Raw genomic sequence first — 13321 nt, forward strand, 5'->3', positions numbered from 1 at the left:
ATATTTTGCTTCGCCGAGCGCAGATGTTTCTGGGTAATCTTCTATTGACAATGATCAGCGGATAATCATTGAAGAGTAATGGCGGACAGCGTAGATCGAACGTAGCTCAGAGATTCTAAGTTTTGTCATTTTATTACCCGAGGTTGTACCTTATACTCTTCAAAATGGTATGTAAAATTTGAACTTGTGGTTTTTTAGCTTCCAGGTATACATTTTTCCCTCCAAGGACCACTCTCTTTTTACCTAGTATTCTAAAGATGTTTTTCATGCTGCATGTTTTTCTCAGTGTGTAAACGAATCATTCATTAACGGTTGTTTGTGTTTCTCTTTTAAAGGCAAGAAACGCAGAAAAGGCTATGTAAGTTTAATATTTAATTTTTATGTTAACTTCTGCACTTACGGAAAAGAGATGAATCATTGAAATACTTTTTCATATCTAATTACATTAAATGGAATTCAGTGAGACATGAATTCAAACCAGCTAGGTATACATGGGGATCAATTTAGTAATAAGTATGTATCGTTCCTCTAGGACCATGCTTGCTCGCTGGTATGACCTTCAAAGAAAAGAAGCAGGCAAGGGGATCAAGGTAATAGTTTCACTATGTTGATATTAAATTAGTCAGAGCTTTTATTTTGCCTTCTAGCCAAATAACCTCTATGATTACCCTTACCATACTCAGATTATTTAGCTGATTCAGACAAGAAATTTTGTTACTTAATTAAAAACCAGTCAATGCACAACCTCATTTGAAGAGTACTGCTATAGCTCAAGTCAAAGCCTTTTTTCATTCTTGTAATAAGCTTCCCCTGATGCAAGCCCCCCCCCCCACTATAAGCCCCTCAAGATATGTGCCCTCCCCTTAGATACAAGCCCCTCTGTTTATAAGCCCTCCTAAAACCCATTACAAAGTTGTGTAAGCCCAATGCTTTTCAGCAGCAGTTTACAGTATTAGCCCATACACTGCCATTATGTCAAAATACTTGCAACCATAATCAGAATTTCTTTACTTGAAACAATAATTCTTAACTAATCTGAGGGATAGCTAACTTTTGACTGAGACCCTCAGTTGAAAGAAACTGTCTCTAACTTTGAGAACCTTGAAGAAAATGTGTGACAAAAAAATTTAAGAGACCTTCAGGTTTTCAAGGTGCTGTTCACAGTATCCAGTTGTGTCTTATCCACAGACTTTTTGTACTCAGTTGATTCATACTCAAATTCAGACAATTTATACCTACTTTGATTTGGTTCATACCCATCCAAATGTCAATCACAACTCAAGCTATCTCATGAAATCCCTCCTGTCTGAGTGGGTGAACAGATGTCAATTGCTGTGTACAGACCCCCACATTGTTCAGTTTCAGGCCTTACATATGGTGGTTAGGCATTCAATATGGATGCCATATAAACAAAACCTATGTAATGCAAATGGTATTGCTGTTCAACATAAGAAACCAACTTTACTCTAAACAAACTTTTGTGAGATGATTCATATAATTTTTTTTGACATATGATTACATTTTATCTTTTTAATGGTGGATTTATCAGGAACGAAGACCATTTCTAGCAACAGAATGTGATAATTTACAAGAAGCAGAAAAATGGAGGCAGCAGGTTTGATGAAAATAATCAGTGCAGTTGAACCTCAATTATTTGGACTCATAGCAACTGGGTTGAATAGTCCAGATAATCTAGAGTCTGGATAAGAAAAATCTAATATGAGTATTGATGAACCAAGATAAAAGGACAGTCTCAAACTATTTTCCATCATTTCCAAAATTTGCCAAGCTATTTACAAAAACTGTCTTACAAGCTGTATTAATGTTGTAGCGTCAACATTTTTTCAGTGCATCTGTTTTGCTTGATGGGAAAAAATTTTGGATCCAGAATGAGAGTGATCAATTTTTGTGATAAAATGGAACTAGAGAAGCGAGTCCAGTTAAACAAATGATCTGGAGCATCAAGGTCTGGATAATCAAGTTTTAACAGTACTGTAAATTTATGAAAAATATTTTACCATGGCACAAGTTGAATGCGAAATGAAGTGTTTAAGAACTTAGTTCTTTTTTTTTCGGTTAATAGATCATACGAGAAGTTGCTAAGAAAGTTGCCCAAATCCAAAATGGTAAGTAAGAGAGCTTCAGTCATACAACTATACACACTTCCACAGTCATACAACTATACACATTTCCACAGTCATACAACTATACACACTTCCACAGTCATACAACTATACACACTTCCACAGTCATACAACTATACACACTTCCACAGTCATACAACTATACACACTTCCACAGTCTGTCCTATCTAGAATTTGTTTTCACATTATTCTACCATGATACTGAACATGTCACTTATCTACAGCTGGCCTTGGTGAGTTTAGAATCCGTGATCTAAATGATGAGATCAACAAGCTTTTGCGAGAAAAGAGGCATTGGGAGGATCGAATTAAAGAGCTTGGTGGGCCAGACTATGGTGTAAGTGGACTTAATGTACTATTTTTCTCTTTTGCTGTAAAGGCTTAACCCTTTACATCCTAACCTCAGTATGTATACTCTCCATACTGTTGTTTATACGTTTCCTGAGGTGCTGACAAGGAGAATTTGTTTAACAATCAAGAGCATTTAACAATCAAGAGCTTTTTCAGTTGGTGATCGTTTCCTTTATTATCATGACCTTAATGTATGATTCAGAGGTGATATTGTAGGGAGAAGTTAGATGCGAGTCATTCTTAAGGGTTAAAGTACACAACACAAAGTAGAAAGTATACTTTAAATTATAATTTTGTCAAAATCAAAATTTTATTCAATAATGTGTAATCATCACATTTAAGAGCTTGGCAAGCCAGACTATGCTGTTAGTGGAATTTCTGTAACATTTCATTACTCTTTTGCTGGTATTTGCTCAAATCATACTGAACACAAGGTAGAAAGTACACTATAAATAATTGTTTTGTCAAAACCAACATTATATTCAATAATGTGTAGTTATTGCATTAAAGAGCTTGAAGGGCCAGACTATAGTGTAGGTGGACTTTGTGTAATTTTTTTTCTCTCTTGCTGTTTTGGCTTAAACCACCAGTAAACTATAAATTATAATTTTGTCACAACCAAATTTATATTCAATATAGTGTAGTTATGTGTAAACAAAGTCATTACACAAGGGAACATGATAGACTGACATTTACAAACTTTGCAATTTCGTACATTACATTACATATTATTTCATAAAATTTTGTCACAGTCAACCAGCTTTAAATACAGATTGTTATAGTTGTACTTAGATGGAGTTATAACACAAGTCTGAGAAAAGATGTAAATTAACATACTACATATTACATTTTATTTGAACTAAATAATTATTATTGACAGGTATGATTTTTAATCATGACACTTGATGAAGCACATTTTTCCGAAGTACCTATTTTATTAATTTTGATTTTTGAAACCACTTATTATTTTGGAAGTGGACTGTCTGATTGATTTTGAAAGGTATGTGCTGACTCTCTGTGTTTTACCAAAAACTGATCATTTTCTTATTTTCTCATTTTTCTTTCTTTCAGAAAATTGGACCAAAGATGCTGGACCATGAGGGAAAAGAAGTACCTGGAAATAGAGGATACAAGTGTGTTTTATACTTTTTGTTACATTCAATTTGAAATCACTGTGATCCTTGCAATCCCATTGGCTCTCATCAGTGTAATTTATTCATGAATCACACCATTTTTTGCTCTAAATTGCATCACTCTTTTTCCCAGCCATTGGAAAACCTTGAGTAAAACACAACAACCCATCAGATTTCAAGGCTTGTTTATGGTAACCAATCAAATTAGAGGACTGAGAAAGAAAGAAAACTTTTGTAACTTTTAAAAAAACTACCTCAATACTGGATAATAAAATATCCTGTAGTTGAGGGATTGAATTTTGTGTTTTCAAAATGGGTATAATCAAGATGTAATTGAACTTTGTGTGTTGCAATTTTGGTCTGAAATCATACTTGTGATTTCAAATCAAAATCAAGCTGTGCACTTGTTGGATTTTGAAATTACAGGTATGATTTCAGACTAAATTGCATTCCCTCAGTTCAAGTACCAATGTAGATTCCTCAACTTCTAAGATCCATTTAGCGATTCTCCCTACAGAGTGCCATTCATTTCCTTGTGAATAAGAAAGGAGAATTCAGAGCTGTCAAAAAGTGCCGGTAGCCAGGCAAAATGGCCAGCTAGCTGCCATCTTTAGGTGGCTACTTTCACCTCATTATCCCATTATGGCCAATAAAAAGCTCATACAATTACTAATTGAAATACCATTGAAGAAATTTCTAAAGTATCCACTTCCCAGTTTTGAGTGGAACTGAATACAAGATTTACTAGTGTGCAGGTTTAGTTGGGTGAATCAATTACACTTTTAGAATTTGTTTAAAGGCACTTACAAACTTTGTGGAATGCCTTCAGGAGACATTTGAAGCTAATAGTTTCCCAAATTTCCCAAAATCTAATGGCAGACTGAAAGAGTCTCATTTTAAAAAGATTACATATTGGAATTATAGCCAGGAGAATTTGCATATTTATTTAATATCTGTTAAGAGTCAGTGGGATGCACAGTAGCAGTAAGTGCACTGGACTCCAGGTCGAGAGATCTGAGTTCAAGACCAGGCCAGGTCACTGTGTTGTGTTCTTGGGTAAAATACTTTCCTCTCACAGTGCCTCTCTCTATCCAGGAGTATACATGGGTAGCTGCAAATTATCAGGGAAGCCTGATGAAATGCTGGGGGAAACCTTGGGATGGACTAACATCCCAATAGGCTCAAGTACAGTCTTTTTTTAAGAGTTAAATGGCCACCAAGGCTCTCTCCAGTTTCAATAATTGTGAGTTTGATGCTACCTGTTATTTTAATTAATTTTTGCTTTTTGATACAAGGTATTTTGGAGCAGCCAAGGACCTCCCTGGTGTCAGGGAACTTTTTGAGCAGGAACGTAAGTGTTAAATCATCCAACGACTAAAACAGAAAATATATGTTTCATTGTAACTCCTAATCTGAATTCTCAGTGGTCACTGAAAACTTTTTTCGTAATTTTTTTTGTTTTGTTTTTTTTTTGTTTTACATTACAGCACCAGCACCTCCAAGGAAGACTAGGGGAGAATTGTACAAGGATGTTGATGCAGACTATTATGGCTACAGGGATGAAGACGATGGAGTGCTGGTTCCCTTGGAACAAGAAATTGAAAAGGAAGGTATGTCAAAGGCAATTTCTGGAAAAGAAAAATGTAAGTCTTCAACCCTAAATGTCTGATCATTTAAACAAAGTTTATAGCCATTGTTTAACAAAACTGCATCCTAAACAATCCGTAATTTAGCTGAACCTTTAAACATTTATTTTTGTCAACAGTTTTAAAAGGGCCGAACATAATAACAATGGAAGGAGATTTATTTAATTAAATCAATCTTCTTATTTAGAAAGGCTGAGGCTTACTGATTGCATAGAATCATGATTTAAGTTAAATTGGCCTTAAGGGTGATAAGCATCTAATTTCTCCCAACAGTTTCATCTCTGATTGAAACAGTAAGGTGATGAGAATAAAGGAAATGAAAAAAGCTTAAAATGCTCTTGATCATTAGACAAATTCTCCTTGTTAGTATCACAGGAAATTTATAGAGAACAGTGTGGAGAATATGCTTACTGATGTTGGTGTTTTTTTTATTTTCTTTCTTTTTTGTTTGCATTTCAAAAGCCATTGCCCGGGCACTGGATGAATGGGAACGAAAGAAAGAAGCAGGAGAACTGGGAACTGAACAGGAGCAAGAGGAAGAAAATATATATGCTGTCACAAAAGAACAAGAGGTGAAGTAGACTAATTCCTGCATGAAAAAAAAGAAAAAGTATATCAATCTATCACTCTAAGACCTATCACTCATGATAAATAATTTAAAAAACTGTGATCTATGCTGCTGGGCCGCTTTGAATTTTACATTTATATATATTTGATATCTTTTAAGCTTATTTTACAAAGTTATTATACTCTGTTCACTTATTTATTTATTTACCGATTCTATACATTATGAATTGAAGTGTGAATAATTTTAACTTTATGTAGCTTTGTTATATTTTAAAGCGTAAACAGTGTCCCCAATTAGTTTTCTTCAAGGGAAATACTATTTACACTTTAATATAGTAATATAATATAATTTAATATACAGTGCTCATACTTTTGTTCAAATACTGACGAAAACTATTCTAACTTTCTTATATTCAGTCATTTTTTATTCATTTATTTGTTTATCTTCATATTTACCCCTTTTTTCGTACAGGATAGCGATGATGACATGGAAACAGACCAAACTGAGGAAGGAAATCAACCATTTGTTGCTCATGTTCCTGTACCATCACAAAAAGAGGTTTTAACACTAGCTTGAATTTTTTTTTTTGATTTTTTTTTCAATTTATGACTATCTTTTGTTTGTCGTCGTCTTCGACAAAGTGTCGTCTTCGGTAAATTCTCGTCTTTGGCGATCTCTCGTCTTCTGCAGAGCTTCATCTTCAGGAATGCCTTGTCATGAAGCAGCTTTGATTTCAATTCCTTCTTCCATTTTTTGTCCAATTTAACAAAGTGCTGTTTTGCTCTTACAGGTTGAGGAAATGCTCGTTCAAAGAAAGAAAATGGTACGGATTTGATGCTCTCAACTTAAAAACTGCAATTATTTTATTTAGTAACTTCAATTTACGTGTGACTTTTTCTATATTACATTACCAACGTTATCATTTTTATTTCAGGAACTTCTCGAAAAATACGCCAGCGAGACTCTTATACAACAAAGCCAAGAAGCAAAAGCTCTACTCGGTCTTTAACACCATGCGTATTCATTTGTTCACAATATCCAACTCAAAGCCGAAGGAGTCTCCTACAAAGGTTACTGCAATTAATAACAGGTCAAGTGACATTTAAAGTTTTCATGGCAACCAAAAAAATGATTGACGTGAACAACAAAGCCTCGCTCCCGTTTTTTCTAGGCCGCAAAAACAATGGTGCGTAGGATTAGGATGTGAAGGGACTTGAAAGAAACTCTGTCAAATAAGCAACTTGTCACATAAGAAGGCGTGATATTCCGCTGCGATTGGTTGTTAAAAGCCGACCAATTGCAGAAGAGAAGAATACCGCATAAAGTGACGCGTAACCACTCGATTTAGCTGTTTGTATAAGATCGGGAATATACAGTCGAAACATCGCTATCCACATCATAAATTACTCCGTCTTAAGACAAACAATTATCGTACTTGGTTTTTATTGTTTCTTCACCACGATCAACAGACGCAATCTTTCATGGAGACATTGTAAAGTATTTGTAAATGAAGAGAAGTTCGCATGTGTAGAATGAAGTTTATATATAAACATTTAAGAGTCACTGAAGTGTATGGCAAAGGACTTTCATATGTACGACCATATGTAGAGTTTTTACCCTTTTAAAGCTCAAAATCAGTATGCATATTCTTCATACTGTGCTCCATACATTTGCTAAGGTGCTGACAGGGAGAATTTGATTAAGGCGTATTTAATTGGTGACCATTTCTCTTATTCTTTCTACCTCAAAGTGTGATTTGGAAGTAATTTTGTGAGGAGAAATTAGATGCTGGTCACTCCAAGGGGCTCAAAAGGGTTAACCAAGTCACATGCTAACTCTCCTAAGTGGGGATCATTCATGACTTCAGGGGCTAATAATAAGAATTTGATTATGCATCTAAACAATGTACAGGGGCATGGTTAGAGGCGTCCTGGGAGTCCATGACCCCCTCCTCTCAGGGGGATTATTTCTCTCAACTTCAGACTTCAGTGTGGTAGGTAATGTAGCAAACTCTTAACCCCCCCCCCCCCTCCTTGAATAAATCTTGCCACTACTCAAGTCCTATTTACTAATTAGTAAATCTCGTTGCCTGATGCATGGCAGTGTGTCGTTGTAAAACTGTAGGGACAACGATATAGCGTTTGTTAGTAGGGGTTGAAAACGATCAATTTTAAGTGATCTTGCCTATACAAAGATAATCTGGCAAATAGGGTATCAAAATTAAAGATTGCTCTGCACTGTGTCCAAACTCCGAAACAAATCGTCAGAAACTATAAATAGAAACATCCAAAACTTATAAACGAAGGAACGGAAGTCAGTAAATGAGGCGCTAGAACTTGAAAACGAAACGCCGGCGCCTGACATCGCTGAGGTAATGTTCGTTTGAGTGATCAGAGTCATACTACTATAAAAAGCGTTGTGAGTGACCGTGTGATTTTCTCTGAGAGGGGCCCCTTATTGCATAATTAGGTAGAGCGAAAGAAAATGTGGCGATATTTTCGACACTCACAATTTTTTTTCGCGAGACATGTCATTTCAGTCGAACTTAATAAACTTCTTGAATGATCTTCGTTTTCGCGTGGGCGACCTGTAGGCGCCGTCACCTCCCAATCCTAGGCATCACTACTCAGCCCCCCCTTCCCCCTAAACAAGCTGAACTCGGAGACGTACCACTGACTCGTAGATTTAATAAATCATCTTTCCCTTTCCGTTTCTGGTGGTGACTTACATTCCTGTCCTTTTTTGGCAAGTCTCTGACTCTTCCTTGAACGAAGTCTGGGCACGAACTGACATAATATGTAAATTTGAACAGTTGGCAGCGAACTAATCACAACTTCTCATTAGGGCCGTAAATGTACGGGTAGTTTTCTGCTAATATTAACTTCTCATGTGATGAAATCAGCCGACCAGGATGATTCCTTCGACTATCTTTTCAAAATAGTTTTAATCGGTGATCCAGGAGTCGGAAAAACATGCATTGTACAGCGGTTCAAAAAGGGGACTTTCGTCGAGCGACACGGCAGCACAATTGGGGTCGATTTTACAATGAAGACAGTTCTTGTTGACGCAAAAAAAGTCAAGGTAAGGGCAAGAGTAGACTAAATAAAAATCGCATTTGTTTCGACCCGAATGACTCGGGTAGCAAGCGGCTAAAACTCCTAGAGTTTGGCGTCTAAATATCCATCATTTATTTATAATTTCCATGGAGTCAGTACACACAAGTGAAATGTGCATAAAAAATATAAGTTCCAGGTAGTTAAATTTATCACCTTATCACCAAGGAAGATGTTACGCTCAATTTTCTGTGAAATTTCCACCGTCTTTTAGCCATTTCCCATATATATATGCAATCGCCAAAGCTCTTTGTTTATCATCTCAACCTTCGTTGTAGACAACGCGAGTTAGTCCGACAAAGGTTTTAGAAGAAAAAAATTATTTCAGTCAGGGCGAACTTCCTTAACCGATCGATTTCTACTCTCATTTTTGTCAGTAAACAGAGACTGGATTTTAACTCGGGTATTTCGATTTATGATAAGTTGTACAAAATAGAACGATGACGATTTTAGCACCATACAGTTCGGTTTGTGTGAAATACATTTCAAGTACACAGACCTAAATAGCTAATGGTTTGTTACTTTATCTGTCAAGAAATAAAAAATAAATAGTTGTAAATAAGCTTAAAATTAAGCAACTCTACAATAATTTTTTTCGTTTTCTTTATGTGGAGTCCCAGAGGATAGTTTCCCAATATATAACAGTTTTGCACAACACATGCAGAAATGTCGGTTGCCTGTTGTTAATAATTAACTGCAACTTAAATAACCAAATGTTACATCTGATCTATAAGTAAAACGTAGAGAAACAGGAATGCACGACACTCATTCATAGAATGGCTCAATCCAGACTGTTGCATATAACTAAAACCTTCTGAAATACCCAAAAGACCATGAAACTGACAAATGCTACATGCACTTCTTGAAGTACCCAGGCATGTCTCTACAGTTTGGATAAGAAATTAGTTATTTTTGGGTGTTTACACACCCCAGACCAAACAAAAAGAAAAGTGAAGGCAAATGAAAATAGAAAACATCAACAAAACAGTGTGATTTTATGTAAATTTCTTTGGAGAAGGGGATAGCTGAGGCAGACTGGTTGTTACTGTCTTCCAGTGGTTTTCAATTTTTGTTGTTATTTTCCTTTTCAACATGTGGTTTTCTGTTGTTTACTTTTCAGTTTTGGCTTATTAATTTTCCAATTTAAACTGTGCAGCCTGCTAAATTCAAAAGTTTGTTTGAATTGAAATTTTCCTCTCCATTTGAACCTGGTGATATAATAAATGTCTTACAAATCTCATTTTCTTGGTCTGTACTATAAGTTACAGAACCTTGTATTTTTCTGCTGGAATTTATGGCTGTAAGCTTCATGCCTGGGCCATAAATCCAAGCAGAAAAACTTGGTCCATAACTTTCATTATGGAACAAAAGGACTAGGTCAGTGAGAGATATATAAATTTAGTCACTCTGTGCTAATGAAACTCTCACAGGACTAGCTTTCTAGCATGGGAGCTGACTAAACCATGAAATACAGTCAAATGTGTATTAAACAGTCACCTGTGGGGAATGGCAGAATGACTGCTTAAAACAGATTGACTGCCTTATACAGGTTCTTCAGATGAGGAGTAATATAAAAAACAATAAAAAAAGCACTATTTTTTGCCATTATTGACCACTTAATGCACAAACACTTGCTCAAAAATACTACCAACATAAATTTTGGAAGAAAAACATGGGTGAAATTTTACTGGAAAGATTATTCTTAGTTTTAATAGAGTGGTTTCACTTTAACCCTTTAACTCCCAGAAGTGATTAAGAGGCAACTTCTCCCTACAATATCCATAGACTATCTAGCAAATAGATAATGAGAATACTTTGATTTATCACATAGTTGTTTTTCTTGATTTAACATCAAATTCTCAGAACTAATTTAGAAGGAAATGTGTAGCAGCTAGAGAGGAGAATTAACAATCAGATCTTGGGAGTTAATGGGTTAAGGGACTGCTCAATACTGGTGGAAGACAATGCAAACCGGCTTTTGGGACTCACTCCAAGGTGATCACTACTGTGTAACCCTTTACACCCTAACATCAGTATCCATTTTCTCCACACTGTTCTCTATACATTTCCTATGGTACTGAAAAAGAGAATTTGCTTAACAATCAAGAGCTTCTTTAGTAGGTGATCATTTCCTTTATTCTCATGACCTCAATGTTTGTTTTAGGGGCAATACTGATGGGAGAAAATAGTTACTAATCACTCTTAGGGGTTAAAGAGTCAATAGAAGTGAAAATTACAGTGATTATGGGGAAGTAAATACTTGACCGCTTAATACATGGTGACTGCTTTATATGGTGCCATTTAATAGAGGTTCACTAACATCTTGTACTAATTCTGCTGGATTTGATTGTTCCTTTCTAGTTACAAGTGTGGGACACTGCTGGCCAGGAAAGATTCAGAACAATTACTCAAAGTTACTACAGAAGTGCTAATGCTGTTGTAATAACTTACGACATTACCAAAAAAGATACTTTCAAGAATGTTGTGCGATGGACAGAAGATGTGAAAAAATACGCTCCAGCTAATGTTATTAAATTACTAGTAGGAAACAAAACAGATATTGCTGAAAACCGGGAGGTCACCCTTGAAGAAGCACGGTCCTGTGCTGCACATTATAACATGATTGACACCCTTGAAGCTTCGGCAAAGGTAATGTTGGTGATTTTGAACTTTTAAGGGTTGTCTGTATAGTAATAAGATAAATGTAATTATCTTTGATAAAGAAGCAAATTTTAAATGAAGTGCTCTTTGGACAATCCAGAAACTTATTCCCTACATGTACAACTTCAGCTTCAAAACAAAATGAAATACATCAAGGATTTTTTTATCTATTTTTTAGTCCTCTGGGATTGTGATGCTCAAAACCAAGAGATATATTTTTATGAAATTTGTATTCAGACTAAGTGTTCCTTGTATACTGACTTGCAGGATGCAACAAATATTGAAAATGCGTTCATGCGGGTTGCAAGAGAATTGAAAAGTCGTTACGAAAATGGCTCTCAACTTCAAGCAAACATCATGGATGATGCTGTGATTTTAGAATCAAGAAGTGTAGACTCAAAGTGGTGTGGTTGTGGTTGAACAATCTGTTGTCCTGTTAAAGAGTTTTGAGCTAGAGAAGTTAGATATTAAACAGTTGAGTGTTTGGTGTAATGTGTCAAAACTGCAGCTGTTACACTAAAGCATTGGCCTCATTCAGACTTAAACAGATAGCTCCAAAATCAGATGTTTTGAAAATAATGGTGTACACATAGCATGTTTCAATTGCTTTTATCATTTCAGTGGTAGACTATGAGCAGCCCCAACTTTCCAGTGAAGTCTACTGCACAAGTAAAAAAAGTCAGTTAAAAAGAATTGATGTTAGTTCGCCCCACTTAACTCATGGAGCAAGGTGCCCAAAAAAATTTTTTTTTGTTATTTTAAGCAAGGCACCCAAAAACTATCCACTTCAGACTCAGAGACCTTCATCCTGTACTCCCTAGGCTCTTTATGGTGCACTTAAATCAGTTTTTTTTTTCACTGACTTTTTTTGTGACAGACTTTGCTGAAAAGGAGGAAGTGCTTATAAGCTAGTCCGATGGTATCTACCAATGACATTGTGTAAAAATTATATTTATAAGTTAGTAGAAATATTTCCAATTGAACTTTTCTTGATCTAAGCAAGATCAAACTTTTGTTTGTTTGCTTAGTTAAAATTGTGTCTTACCTATGTTTGTTTGTTTTGTATTATTGGTATTTTACATTTGTGGTGATTGCATTTGTGGTGATTGTGCATGAATCTGCTTTGGGTTTTTGTCGGTAAATGTAATTAAGAATGTTATTCTCATTTTTCATTCTTGGGCTCTAAACGTTTTCCTTTGGTTTGCCAAATGATTTGAACTGTATAGTAAAGTTGTCTGTCGAAAGTGTACCAGTATTTGAGAGGGGAAAAACATGTTATTAACGTGTTTATAATTACAAGTTTTTTGCTAATTTCCACCTTTCATTTGGATTGGTTCTACTTCTCTAAAAGTGATCTTTTAGAGAGAGATGTCAAAATGACATTTTGTCTCTGACCCTGATAAATTTTAGATGTGAAACAAAAATATTATTTAATACCCTTCTTTGCCATGTTTCTGCTTAACAGTATATTACAAGAAACCTTAAAATTGGGTGACACTTGTGGCTAGCTATTGGTGTGATAAATTTTTGTTCTTACTGAATTTGATGTCATCAGTAATTTATTGCAGTTGTGGTTGGACATCTTCATGAAATGTATTTTTATTTTATTTATTATTCCAAATGGAATTCTACATTGTAAAATTATTCTGTGATTACCTCTTCATACTGTATAATCAACAGTCAGGAACTCGTTACTTTAATGACA

The 13321-nt window shown here is 35.4% G+C and overlaps 2 protein-coding genes across 2 annotated transcripts; both read left to right on the forward strand.

Moving 5' to 3' along the window:
• The first annotated feature begins 59 nt into the window (after positions 1-59).
• LOC131777173 (pre-mRNA-splicing factor ISY1 homolog) lies at positions 60-7392 on the forward strand. The gene is made up of 13 exons (XM_059093405.2): positions 60-167; positions 336-358; positions 533-590; positions 1550-1615; positions 2084-2126; positions 2369-2481; positions 3567-3628; positions 4924-4979; positions 5116-5238; positions 5737-5846; positions 6314-6400; positions 6633-6665; positions 6777-7392. The coding sequence occupies exons 1-13, from the start codon at positions 165-167 to the stop codon at positions 6849-6851; spliced, it is 852 nt and encodes a 283-aa protein (XP_058949388.2). The 5' UTR covers positions 60-164; the 3' UTR covers positions 6852-7392.
• A 1249-nt stretch (positions 7393-8641) lies between these two features.
• On the forward strand, positions 8642-12940 carry LOC131777207 (ras-related protein Rab-43). Its single transcript, XM_059093439.2, has 3 exons — positions 8642-8923; positions 11317-11604; positions 11884-12940. The coding sequence occupies exons 1-3, from the start codon at positions 8735-8737 to the stop codon at positions 12034-12036; spliced, it is 630 nt and encodes a 209-aa protein (XP_058949422.1). The 5' UTR covers positions 8642-8734; the 3' UTR covers positions 12037-12940.
• The last annotated feature ends 381 nt before the right edge of the window (positions 12941-13321 follow it).

This window comes from Pocillopora verrucosa, chromosome 11 (genome assembly GCF_036669915.1).
Source record: "Pocillopora verrucosa isolate sample1 chromosome 11, ASM3666991v2, whole genome shotgun sequence".
Taxonomy (NCBI): Eukaryota; Metazoa; Cnidaria; class Anthozoa; order Scleractinia; family Pocilloporidae; genus Pocillopora; species Pocillopora verrucosa.